The 14,282-nt window shown below is 41.6% G+C and overlaps 1 protein-coding gene across 1 annotated transcript in view; it reads left to right on the forward strand.

Annotated features, from left to right (window-relative positions):
• Positions 1 to 11,501, forward strand: part of LEMD1 (LEM domain containing 1) — a 25,522-nt gene extending 14,021 nt beyond the window's left edge. Inside the window, exons 4-5 of the mRNA XM_006754424.1 lie at positions 11,040 to 11,053; positions 11,303 to 11,501. Coding sequence (XP_006754487.1) covers positions 11,040 to 11,053; positions 11,303 to 11,501 — 213 coding nt within the window. The remainder of the gene's footprint in view (positions 1 to 11,039; positions 11,054 to 11,302) is intronic.
• The last annotated feature ends 2,781 nt before the right edge of the window (positions 11,502 to 14,282 follow it).

The raw sequence follows: 14,282 nt of genomic DNA on the forward strand, positions 1-14,282 counted from the left end.
TTGAAGACACAGCCAGCAGTCAGCAAACACCACTAACCAGGATCCCTGATCTAAAAGCCAGTTGTTCGATAGAGAGAGCTGAGGCAGTGTGACAAGTTCAAGGTAAACCTAAAGCCTGCCTGTGACTATTTCAATGTATTTTTATTATTTTATAAAAAAAATCCTCACCCAAGAATATGTTTTTATTGATTTTAGAGCGAGAGACGACGAGAAGAGAGAGAAACATTGATCTGAGAAACATCAATTGGTTGCTTCCCAAACTGGCCCTGACCAGGAATCAAACCTGCAACCTTTTGGTGAATGGGGTTATGCTCCAACCAACTGAGCTCTACTTGCCTTTTAAAAATGTAATTTAAAACAATTTTCAAACTTAAAGCAAGTTCCCAACAAAGAATTCTTATATGGCCTTCACCCAGATTTACCAATTGTTAACATTTTACCACATTTGTTTTATAATTTTATCTATTTATTATTTTTTCTTGAACTAATTTATGACATCATAATCTTTTACTTTCTCCCCAAAACTTGAGTATATATTTCTTTAGTCTAAAAACATAAGGATATTCACATCACAATGATGAGATTCAGAAATTTATATATATATGTATATATGTATATATATGTTTTTATTTATGTTTTGATTGCTTTCAGAGAGAGGAAGGGAGAGGAAGAGATAGAAATGTTGGTGTGCTGCCTCCTGCATGCCCCCTACTGGGGATTGAACCTGAAACCCTAGCATGTGCCTTGACCAGGGATTGAACTGAACTGTGACCTCCTGGTTCATAGGTCGACGGTCAACCACTGAGCCACACCAGTTGGGCCGGAAAACCTTTTTTTGATATTTTATTATAACATATGCATCTAAAAATGCATAAAGAATTACGTAATAAGCAGTTAGATTCTCACCCTAGAGATTAAAAATTAAATAATTGCTAATTGAACCAATGACCTTTTTTGATACATGAGATGATGCTCAACCAACTGTGCCACACCGGCTGGGCAGAAAGTTTTGTTAAAGTTAAATTCACACAACCACTGAGCCACACCAGTTGGGCTGGAAAACCTTTTTGTGATATTTTATTATAACATGCATCTAAAAATGCATAAAGAATTATATAATAAGCAGTTAGATTCTCACCCTAGAGATTAAAAATTAAATAATTGCTAATTGAACCAATGACCTTTTTTGATACATGAGATGATGCTCAACCAACTGTGCCACACCGGCTGGGCAGAAAGTTTTGTTAAAGTTAAATTCACCAAACATACAATTTACTATTTTAAAATGCAAAATTCAATGGCATATAGTACAGTATATTCATAATGCTGCCTCGATCTAGATTCAAAACATATTCACCCCAAAATAAAACTCAGTACCCATGACACAGTTACTCCACAACCCCCTGCTGACAACTACTAATCTGCTTTCTGTTTCAATGGATGTTTTTTCCTTCGGTATGTTTCATATAAATGGAATCATCCAATATGTGATGTTTTGTGACCTTTTGAATTTACCATAGGGTTTTCAAGTTTATCCATGTTGTAGTGTGTGTCTGTATCTGCACATCATCTCTTTTTATGACTGAATAATAATGTTATGGACATTTGGATTGTTTCTACCTCTTGGCTACTGCAAATGATGGTACTGTGAACGTTCATTCATGTATATACATATCTGTTTTCAATTCTTTTGGATATATACCTAGGAGTGGAATTTTGAGCAATGTGGTAATTCTGTGTTTAACTTTTTTAGTAATGGCAAAACTGTTTTCCACAGTGGGTGATCATCTTACATTCCCACCACCAATGTATGCAGGTTCCAATTTCTCCATATCCTCGCCAACCCAACATTTAAAAATATTTTTTTATTGATTTTTAGAGAGAGAGAAAGGGAGAGAGAGAATGCCCTCTACTGGGGGACCCAGCCCACAACCCGAGCTGGACATATGCCCTGACTGGATATTGAACTGGTAACCCTTGGGTCACGATGCTCAACCAATTGAGCTACAGCAGCTAGGACGTCACCTCAACTTTTAAAAAATGGCTGTCCTCATACGTATGAAGTATTAGCTTACTGTGGTCTTGATTTGCATTTCCCTGATGGCTAATGATGTTGAGACTCTTTTCATTTGCTTATTGAACATTTGTACATATTCTTTGGAGAAATGTTTATTCAAATCACTTGTCCATATTTTAATTGGGTTGTTTGTCTTTAGATTGTTAAGTTGTAAGAATTGTTTATATGCCATATTCTGAATACTAGTCTGTTATCAAATATATGATTTGCAAATATTTTTTTCTTTCTGTGAAAAAGATTGCCTTTTCTCTTTCTTCATAATGTCATTTGATGCACAGAAGTTTGCTTATGATATTTCTTGACGTGGATTTCTTTGGGTTTATCGTTTGGAATTCACTCAGCTTTTTGAAATCTGTAGATTTGTATCTTTTGCCAAATTTGGGACATTTTCAGCTCTTATTTCTTCAAATACCTTTTTCGTCCCCACCTTACTCTTCTCTACTCCAGGGACTCTGATAACACAAACATTAGATCTTTTGTTTTGTGTTGTTTTTTTTGGAAGAGCTTACACGGTTAAGAGACCATAGACAATAATTCTGTGAGTTCTCCACTCCAGTCTCTTCAGCAGCGACCATGGTGCATTCACTGGTCTCTGTCTTCTTCAATCACCCCAAAGGGTGTGATAACATTATTGATCTCTTCCTTTACCAGCCATAGTATCTTAATGTAGTTCAGATGATGTGTCCACATATTCTTCACTACTTGACTACAACAGTCATAACAAAGATGTTGGAAACACCACTGGGTGCTGAAAGATCTAGGCAAAGTTATTCAATGGGATTCTTACACATGCAAAGACCCAATTACCGTTTGTTGAATGCTTAGATGTTCACTTTTACTTTGATGGGGCTCAGAAAAGCGGAGGGAATGTGAACCTGTGCTTGTAAATGACTTCCTGGTGGTTTGTCTCGAGGGTTTCGCTGAAAATTCCCATCTTTTCATATTTGAGATTTCTAGTTGTATCCACCATGTATCAGCATTAACATGTTGGCAGATAAACGGAGCGTGACTCCAGATGCAGCTGAAAGGTGGATTGTAAATTTGGTTAGAAATGCAAGACTAGACGCCAAGATCGATTCTAAATTAGGTCACGTGGTTATGGGTAACAGTGCAATCTTAACCTATCAGCCAGTAATTGAAAACACCAAAAGCCTTTCATTTAGAAGCCAGATGTTGACTATTTAGAAGTAACTTAATCAGAACAGTAGGTTAGAGGCTCCTAACAGGGCAACTGAAGACTCTGCCTTTTATCTTTAGTGTAAAGGAAAACAACAAAACTATAAAGGAAAGGTGAAATAATGAAACTATTATATAAAGGGTGACAGACATTTTAGAAACAACATATTGAGTATAACTTTTAGAGAATTTGAAGAAACAGAGTTCATTGATTCTTTCCTCTGTCTTCTCCATTCTCTGTCAAGCCATCTTGCCAGTGTTTTACTTCATTTGCATTCTTTTAAATTCTAAAATTTACACTGGCTTCTTCTTTATATATTCTACTGATCTGCAGAGAGATCATTTTTTTCAATTGTTTCATACATGTTTAGGTGGTCTTTTAAACAGTTTATGATGGCTGCTCTAAAATCTTGGCCAGTTGCCGAAACCGGTTTGGCTCAGTGGATAGAGCGTCGGCCTGTGGACTGAAGGGTCCCAGGTTCGATTCCGGTCAAGGGCATGTACCTTGGTTGTGGGCACATCCCCAGTGGGGGTTGTGCAGGAGGCAGCTGATCGATGTTTCTCTTTCATCGATGTTTCTAGCTCTCTATCTCTCTCCCTTCCTCTCTGTAAAAAAATCAATAAAATATATTTAAAAAAATAAAATAAAATCTTGGCCAGCTAATTCAACATTATGTCATCTCGGTGCTGGCATGCGTTATCATCTTTTCTCCTCAAATGATGAGAGACTTTGGGTTGTATTGGAATATTCTGTTTTAGCTTCCTCCTCAGACTTTATACGCTGGTGGGGGAAGAGGGACCCCAGCTCTTCACTGCAGGGCAAGTGGTAGAAGTCCACATCCCCCACTGGGCCTCCATTGACACCTGTTGTATGTTTGTTGGTTCATTATTGCTAGGCTGCTGTGGGGGGAGGTGGGGAGTGGAGAGGGAGGGCAGTGGTCCATGATACTGGCCCAGTAGGAACGAGGTGGAAGTCCAGGCTTCCCAAGCACCTTGGCTAGTGGGCTGTTTGGTAAAATTTTTGGTCTTGTGAGGCTGCCCCTTTCTCCTTTCCTGCTCTTTGGCTTTCCAGAGGCTTTTTGTCTGCACTCTTTGGTGTTTCCAGGTTGCCAGCAAACAGTCTGGGGTACGTGAGGTAAAAAGAAAACCCAGGGCATTCACTGCAAGTCATTCCTCGGTTCCTGAGGCCCCTAGCCCATCTGCTTTTCTCCACCTTTCAGAGTTTTACATATAGTGTCCAGGTGTTGCCGATAGAAATGTGGTTCTTCCACTGAGTCGCAAGAAAAGCATTTCAGGGACTCCCGCATGGGAGGATGAGGCACAGTGGTAAGACTTACTAGAGCTGGAGCAAATGCAAGGGACTGTCCCCAGGTGCCAGTGTCTCATCCCCCACCAGGTGGCTTAGCTTCGTCCAGCTGTGGGAGAAGCCCAGCCTTGTCTAAACCAAGCCCAGGAGAGCCAGAGTCCAGAGATCGTGTGCCATTGCTCAGTACCGGCGGGGCACCCAAAGCTGCCATCTTTCACTTTAGTCCATGCCAAACCTTAGTCCAGTGCAGCCTCAGTTCCCAGCTGTGCTCCTGCAGCCGCTGCCCTGCTGCACCCACGCTAGCACGTGGAGCCTGTGCTTGGGTGCGCAGCTGCGACGGAGAGAGAATGTGCCCAGCAGGTGAACAAATAGTGAACAAGTGCTACCGAGAGAGGCCTTTAGTAGGCTTTGATTGTATTCCCTCAGGCTTGGGAAGGGGTAAGCTTTCTTTCCAACGAACCAATCTCTTTCCTGGCTCTTTGCAGGCTTGTGTTGGGTCTTCCCAGATCCAATCTCTTTCCTAGATCTTCTGGGGTTTCATGTGCGTATCCAATCCAATCCTTTTCCCAGGCTAGACACCTCCCCTCTGTGGTCACCATCTTGGCTCCTACTGCGAATGCCTCAAAGTAGAAGGATCTCCCTCTGTACCATCTTGGTTTCTACTGCACAAGTGCCTGGCAAAGGAATTCCCCTTTATTGTGTATTTCTCCCCCACATAGTACCAGCGAGTGGACCCCTTGTACCTGGAGGAGATTGGAAAGCAGGTCCTTCCTCCCTACACAGGGGGATGGAGAGGTGTTAATCCCCTTGTTGGGGTGTGTGTGTGTGGTGGGGGCGGGGGAGAGACAGCTATTCGCTATTCTCTGGGGTATCAGCTATCCCCTGGGGTGTCTGAAGCTGTAGCTTCCAGACTTAAGCCTGATTAAGTGTAACTTTCAGACTCAATCAGGCCCAGCCAGTGTAGCTCCGGTCTCTTTTGTTAACTCCTAGCTGCCTGTGCTAACACAGGGATTTTGGCTATATTGAGCAGAAGAATTTTGGAGAAGTATACCGGTATCTATCTCATCTTGTTCCCAATACCATTTTGAATAGTCTGTCCTTTCTCATCTGGTTGGCAATGTTAGCTCTTGTCATTCATCAAATTTCCACAGGAGTTTTAAAATGCACTGAGGATTTGTTTTAATCCGGTATAGTAAGGGGACAGGCAGGGAGATGACTGCCTTCCAAAGAAGTGTCTTACCTACAATACCCCGGAGGGTTGATTGCATCATGCCAATGGCCACCTGGGGAAGGAGCAGGGTCAGTCAGGCAAGAGTGAGAGGAAGGCATGGGCACAAGGCTTTGTTGTGGCCTTTGCAGGGAGGAGTGGGTGAGGCAAGGTAAGCATTTTAGGATTGGCTAGTTGGACTAACTTCAGCAGTTCTGGGCTTTAGGGGTGGACCCTAGTTGGCCAGTATCTGGCCCTGGGCTGATGTAGGACAGGGAAAGTATTGGCTTGGTAAGTGAACGTTAGATAAAGGAGGTTGGAGGGGTTGGTTGGCTTGTACATGGAAGGCGCGGTCACAGGGAGTCTTTACTATCCCTAGGAGTGGGCCAGCTTCGGAGAGGCAGTCTCTCTAGGGTCAGCAAGGCCCCAGGATGCCAAAGCCTCATAAAATACAGAAAATAAAAACCGTGATTAATAGTACAATGGGGTCTCTATTCTGATCAATGTGTCCAGCTTGCGCTCATAGGAGAATGTCTTCATTACCAGAACAACCCCTCTCACCTTGTTGGTTTAAATTGGTCGGTGGATTTTACTTGTCCCTTAGTTCTTGCAAATAAATTTTAGAATAAGCTTATCAAGTTCCATGAAAAATTCAGAATGTGATTTAGATAGAAATTTTGCTAACTTTATAAATTAACCTGGAAAAAGCTGAATCTTTACTCTGTTGAGTCTTCCTGCTCATGAACATGTTACATCTTTCCATTTATTGAAATTTTCTTTAATGTCCTTCAGTAAGATTTTTATTGTTTTCTCAATAAAGGTCATGCTCATCTTTTGTCAGCTTTATTACTAGGTAGGCTTTTATTTTTTGTTGCCAAATTTTGTTGGAAATAAGAATTCTTTTGTTGGGAACAGTATCTTTGAAAAAATATGCTTTAAATGGTTTGTTGCTGGTATATGGAATTGCAGTTGACTTTTGTCAGTATCTTTTGTCTTATAACAATGAACTCTTAGCAATTATAATAACTTTCCTGCAGATTCTTTTTAGTTTAATTTGTATACCTTTAATTTCTTTTTGTTTACCTGTGCCTCTACGACCTTTTTATTACAATATTATGTAAGGGATAATAGTAGGAATACTTTCCTTAGTTCTGATTTAAAGAAAATGCTTTTAACATTTTACCTCTTTTTAAAAATATTTTTAATTGATTTTAGAAAGGAAGGGAGAAGGAGAGAGAGAGAGAGATAGAAACATCAGTGATGAGAGAGACTCATTGATCGGCTGCCTCCTGCACGCCCCCACACTGGGGATCAAGCCTGCAACCCAGGCAGGTGCCCTGACCAGGAATCAAACCCTAACTTTCTAATTTATAGACTAATGCTGAACCACTGAGCCACACCAGCCGGGCTTAATATTTTACCTTTGAGTGTAATTTTTGGTGTAGGTGTTGGGAGATACCTTGTATCTAGTTAAGGAAGTTCCCATTCCATTCCTGGTTTGCAAGAAGATATTTTAAAGCATGAATGCAGATGATCACAAAGTTTTTAACCTTTCTTTTGTTAATGTAGTGAAGATTATTTTAAAAGGCTTTTAATTAATTCAAAATCATTATTTAGGTTAAAAGAACACAATGTTTTAAATTAGAGCTTTATTAAATCAAGGTTGAGGTAAAAACAATAGAGTGAAATTATTGCAAGATCTTTATTAACTTAATCAGTTTTAGTCAATAAAGGGATTTGGGGCTTACTCAATATTAAAGAGCTCTAAATTGAGTTTTTTTCCCACTTGTAAGAAGGTCATAACTGCCAGTTTGCCAAGTCATTTGTAAAAATGTCTGGTTCTGCGTACAGGCCTTTCTTCAACAATTGCATTAGTGAGGGAGAGTGATTGAAAAACGTAACACATTTCAGCTTGAAGACAATTTCATCCCCACCTCCCGGGAGCATCACTGCCTCCTGGCTCCGTAAGCTCCAACAGTAAGAAGTCCTGGGAGAATAAGAGGAAGGAGGGGTGGGGACCTCAGCACTCAGCGCCCCTTCTTTCATTGTCCATAATTGAAGGTGCCAGCCTATGACATTTCAGGCCAGGTTTGGGTCCACACTGGAAAATACACATCTTGCCTAATGCAAGCAAACTTGTATTTGTTTATGGGTAAATATTAATCATTTTAGTCAGAGTAGATCCTTTTTCAAAAACCAGATACATTTTTTGATGAGTAGTGATTTCGTGAGAATACTGTGGAATGCTCCAGTCCCCAACTCCCTTGTCCATGGCCTACTGTTATGTGAGGCCTCTGGCAGCATGGGAGGTGTTAGAAGACCCTCTCATGTTCAGGGGAGCTGGGTTCCTGGGAAGGGGGATAAACACCAACTTACCAATGCCCCGACATGGTAGATATCATGCCTTGATTAAAGACAATATGTGTATTAGGGCTGAGGAAATGTAGACTAGACAACTGATCTGAGTGAATGAGAATAATAAAGACTTCTTGCAGGAGGGAAATTGTTTTTAGAAATTGAAGGATAATACTGTGTGACCCTAAGCTAGTTACTTAAGCTTTCTGTGCCTCAAGACTCATCATCTCCCATATGGAGCAATGACAGTGCCTATCAGAGGAGGGGAGGGTGGTCCAGGAGGCCTCGGTGAGTTAGTGGGTTAACAGGACCTGGCACCTGGTAAATGGTGGTTAGCAACATCATCTGACACCACAGCTTCACATTCTTGGACATTGCAGACACTTGAGGATGACAAGGCCTGAATATCCTACATAATAAAGAGCTAATATGCTAATTAGATTGAACAGCAGAATGACCATCCGGACGACCTTCCAGACGAAGCCAGGGCTGGGAGGGCTGAGGTATCGGGCCTCTAGTGAAGTCTGAATAGACAATCAAGGACAACCAGACAGTTGAGGAAAAAATGGAACATGAAATTAACAGTAATTATCATTAGCACTAAGTGCTTTCATTAAGTGCTTACTATATCTCAGGAAATATTTTAATCATTTTGCATCGATGAAGTCACTTAATCTTTTTTTTATTCTCTTTATTATTTTTTTATTATTAGTTAAGGTATTACAAATGTGTCCTCATCCCCCGAAGTCACTTAATCTTTATAATTTTATTTCACAGAGAGGAAACAAAAGCATAGAGAACTATGCATTTTTACTTTATTGAAAAAATGACAACGTGAAAGAAATTTCTGGGAAAGGAAAAGAAAACATGATTGTCCTTACTTCTATCCCTCGTACAGAACATTTCATTTTCCTAAATTATTTCCTGGTCCTTGTTCATAGCCAACTTTAAAAAATAGTTTTATTCTTTGTATAAAAATGCTGCGTGCTCATTAAAAAGGCCCTGAGCACCTGGTCGGTGTGATTCTGGTTGGGCGTTGACCCATGCACCAGGAGGTCACCAGTTCGATTCCTGGTCAGGGCACGTGCTGGGGTTGTGGGCTGGATCCCCAGTGGGGGGCTGTGCAGGAGGCCGCTGATTAATGTTTCTCTCCCAGCAATGTTTCTATCTCTCTATCCCTCTCCCTTCTTCTCTCTCTAAAATAAGTAAAAAACGTATTTTTTAAAAAGCTCCAAGCAATAAAAGAACAGATAAAAGTGCAAAATAGAAAGATGATATTTAAGAACAGAATGCTTCTTGTGTCGAGTGACCCTTGACACTGGTGTGTCTATTGTTCATGTGTGAGTCACTGATGTAAAATATTACTTCATGAGCCCTCACTTGCACGGCTCAGTTGGTTGGGTGTTATTCCATGCACCAAAAGGTTGCCACTTCAGTTCCCAGTCAGGGCACATAACCAGGGTTTCGGGCTCCATTCCCCGAGGGGGCGTGTGCCGGAAGCAGCCTGTCAACCTTTCTCTCTTATTGGTGTTTCTCTGTCTCCTCCTCTCCTTTCAAAATATTTTATATTATGAAGTACGAAACTACCTGATGTACCACAAACTTTATCAGTCCCTAGATCAGTGATGGCGAGCCTATGACACGCGTGTCAGAGGTGACATGCGAACTCATTTTTTTGGTTGATTTTTCTTTGTTACATGGCATTTAAATATATAAAATAAATATCAAAAATATAAATCTTTGTTTTACTGTGGTTGCAAATATCAAAAAATTTCTATACGTGACACGGCACCAGAGTTAAGTTAGGGTTTTTCAAAATGCTGACACGCCGAGCTCAAAAGGTTCGCCATCGCTGCCCTAGATTATACAATTTTTAAAAAAGATATTAACTTTTTTAAATCCTTGCCTGAGGGTATGTTTTGTTGATTTTAGAGAGAGTGAAAAACAACAACGTGAGAGAGAAACATTGATTGATTGCCTCCTATGAGTACCCTGAGCAGGGATGGAATCTGAAACCTGGTATGTGCCCTGATCCGGGATCAAACCCACAGCCTTTTGATGGACCGGATGATGCTCCAACCGATTGAGCCACCCGGCCAGGACACGATTATTTTCTAGAACAAAAATAAGGCCCTTTGTACAAGACATTGGAAACTGTGAGGGCTCTTCTTGATAATTTGTATTATCTTTCTGATAAATAAGTTCTTCTTGATATTTTCTTTCTGTTCATTAGAGACCCAAGGCTTTCACCTCTACACCAAAGGCCCCACACATCTACTGTCCGCATCATAAGCACGCTGAGAAAATAAGGTAATACTTTTCTTAGCACCTGAGGAGATATTACTGATGTATGTAACTCCTGAAAAAAAAATGTTATTCAGACTTTTGGGAAGGGTTTGAGTCTGAAGAAGAATCTGTTTCGAGAGAAGGAAGATTCATAATATCTCATTTCAAAGCTCAAGGGGCCTTACATAGTCTCTAGCTCACCACTTAGGTTTAGAGGCCAAAGGGGTTGAGGGGGGATGCGCAAAGTCACAATGCACTGAGACCAGAACCTGAGGTTCTGGATTGGTAGACATTTTTTCTTTGTGTCTAAGAAAATGGGGAAAGAAAAAAAAAAGAGAGAGAGCGGGAGCAGGTAGTTGAAATAAAAGCTCAAGATTGGCCATATTAGTCAGAAAGTAAAGCTTTCTGGAAAGTTCCCTGACTTCTGAATAAACTTCAGCCAATTTCCAGATTAAACCAGTGAAAACGTAAGACTCTCAAAGGTTTCAGAAAGCACCCTCTTGCTCTTTGAAATGCAAAATAAGCACATTTCAAAAGCACTTCCCATCTGCACCCTGAAAGGCTGGGTTTAGACTGGGAAGAAAGGACTGTGGACTAGTGTCCCCCATTAGGCTTTTGCGGCTCCCCTGTAGGGACCAGGGGATCTGTAAGTACCTGGGCCAGGCCTCACGCCGGCATTGACAGACATAAAGAAATGCTTGTGGGGCATTTGAAACCTCACATCCTCATGATACCCTGTTAACATCCGCTTGTTAAAATTAGCCTAGGTTTTTCACGATAGAGGCCTGCTCCCTCAAGCCCCACAGGGCTGCTCCTTTGAGCCTGAAGGCCACACACGTTCAGGGGTGCTGGTTCGTCCTGTACTCAACCCTAAGAGCCACTAATGTTTTCACAGGTGGGCCTCAGGAGCACCATACCTCAGATTCAGAGAATGGAATAGCACCAAAGAGAAGGCCTACTGCACAGTAAACGGACGTGCTGGGAGCAGGAACCTAGAACGGTTTCCAGCGGGCTTGACGCTTGCAGTGTTTGGCATCTTCATCATTGTGGTATTTGTCTACATAACCGTGGAAAAGAAGCCGCTCTTTGGTTAGGTGCTTTCGGAACAGAGCAATGATTGCCTCAAGCCCTCCTGCTTCAAGGAAGAACCGGGACTGCTCTGAAGGGGGAGGGCCAGCGCTGTAGCCAGGTAGTCTTCCCGTGCACTGTGCACTGTGCACTCTCACCGTTCTGTACCCTGGCTCAGCCAGGTGGAAGGAACCAGGGGAAGAACGAGAGCTGAATCAGAGGGACTTCTATGAGGCATGCCGGCCATCATTAAAGGTGCTTCTACACTGAAGTGCACTTCCCAAAAGGAAGCTGAGCCTGCATCTTTCTTTTTTAATGAGGGCAACCAGCCATTGCTTACATGTTATTCACTCTATTCACTCTTCAAATTGTATAGTCCATATCAGGAAAGGCCGCAACAGGTAACGAACAAAAAAAGAGTGCATCTGATGTGGCAAACACAAGGAAATATCCAACGTCACCCAAAAACAACTTAGAAAATGACAGCATTTTCATCATTGAAACCTAGCAAGGTTTGAACACATGAAGGCCTGATGAGGGAGTGATCATGGCCTCTGGGACCAGACAGAGCTGGGTAGGTCCCTGGCTCCTCTGTATATTGACGCTGTGAACTTGGATGAGTTGGTTGTCTTCTCTGAGCTTCAGTTTCAACTTCTGAAACTAGAGGTAGCATAGACCTCTTAGGGTGATGAAGAATTTGAAGAAATAATGCATATAAGAGTACTTAGTGTGGTCCATACCTAACTGGTAGTAAACCTCCAATATAGGCTCGATAAATGTTTAAATAGTGTTATACTCTGGCACAACATTTTTACTTCTGGGAGGAACTAATTCTAGATAAAGAGAACCCTTAAGCACAGAGAATTTGACTAGAAATTTTATGATAGCCAAAATGTAGAACCAACCCAAATATTGAACAACAGGAGAATAGTTTAATAAATTGGAGTAAAGCCTCTTGATAGATGATTATGCATTAATTAAAAATGTTAACATTGAATTCATCATAAAAGATATGCTTATTTAAAATTTTTTATAACAGCTTCATTGGGATATAATTTGCATGTCATATAATTCACCTAGTTAGGATGTATAAGCCAATGATTTTTAGTATGTTCATAGAGTTGTACAACAATCACCAAAATCAATCTTAGAATATTTCTATCACCCCCAAAATGATTTTTAAAAATGATAAACAATAAAAGGAAACAAATTTGTTACTACTTGTTATCACAACTATTCAAACAACACGGGAAGAAAATATGTCAAAATGTTACCAGTATTTCAGTGATGGGACTCTGATTTCCTTTTCCTTATTTCTACTAGTCTATATTAAGATTTCTATAAGCAGGGTGTGTTAATTTGCTAATGAGAGAAAATAAATTTTAATTTTTAGAAATTGTGTACTGTATTACAGTTTGGCTGCAAGGAACATAAAACACCAGTATGACCAACTCAAACAAATAAGAATTTCTTTTTAATCTCATAAAAGGACATTTGGAGCTTAATGTATATAATATTGTTAAAAATAGCCAAATGTGATATGAATCTGATTCAAATAAAACAATAAAAATGATCAAGAAAATTAGAGACTGACTGGATAATTGGTGATATGAAGAGATGCTTGAACATATTGGGCAGCAGCAGCTATTCTGTGACCATGAGGTAAAAAGCATGAGAGAAAGGCTGAGGGGCTCACAGAGGCCTTGGCCTGCTACCTTTGAACTGCTGAAATGAGTTCTGCAGCTCAGGCCATGGCATTGATATTTAAGGCACAACTTGAGGGGAGATGGAGAAGTCAACAGACATTACAGGGTTCATGATTGATGGTAGGACAGGGTGCCCTGGGAGCACAATTTTCTCAGGCGTTGGGAGTGGACCTGGGTAGCTTCCCGGAGAAAGTAGTGCCATGGTTGAATCCAGCACGATGAGTAGGATTCTGAAAAGTGAGTGAAGCTTAGGGAATGGTCTCCAGGCTGAGCTAATAGTATGTACACAGGCTTCTATTAACAAGAGCAGGCAAGTGTGGGGACCACAGGAAAACTAAAGGGGGTGGTGAGAGATGGGGATGGACAAGAAGGTGGGATTTAGATCATGTCATAGATAATTAAAGAGTTAAACCTTCATCTTGAGGCCAGTACATGAGAAGAGGAACTCAGTTCTAAGAACTCACAACCCCTGCTCTCTGACTGCAGTCCACAGGGGCAGTTTCCATGTCAGTTTCCACACTGGTTTCCTCAGCTCCCCTGGCTTCCCCTGAGCACCGGGGAGAGAGGGTTTCTAAAGAGTCGGCAAACCAAAGGAGCTGTTTGCCAAAACCCCTGAGGGACACGGGGAGCGGGCGTCAGTTCTCTGTGTGCTGCTGGCCGGCAGCAGCAGCAGGGGGCAGCTCAGCATTTGTGGGAGGCAGCGCACTTTGACACATACTTCAACAGCGTGCCCTTGACGAGGACGGCAAATACAGCAATGCTAGGAACGAGGGCAGCAAAGGAGAAATCAGGAGATGCTACCAGTGGGGTGGCTCGGACAACTGTGCTGGTGAGCAGACAGGGGTACTTTTATGGGACTCCCAGGGAGAGAAGGAGTATTTGTGATGTGACCCAAGTATTTCATGACCGTCTCTTCAAGCCTCACCTTCCCCTGGGTAACCTGGGGAAAGTGTGTATGGGGTACGGGACTGACTGCCCTTCCTTGGGCCACTGTCCTTCGTCAATATGAAAGTGCTGCCACAAGCTGACTTCAGCAGAGGGCTGATACAGGGAAGGCCTGTCCCTAAAGTCGCCACAATTCGATCACATGAATGGGGTGTG

The sequence above is a fragment of the Myotis davidii genome, unplaced genomic scaffold (assembly GCF_000327345.1).
Source record: "Myotis davidii unplaced genomic scaffold, ASM32734v1 scaffold710, whole genome shotgun sequence".
Lineage (NCBI taxonomy): Eukaryota > Metazoa > Chordata > Mammalia > Chiroptera > Vespertilionidae > Myotis > Myotis davidii.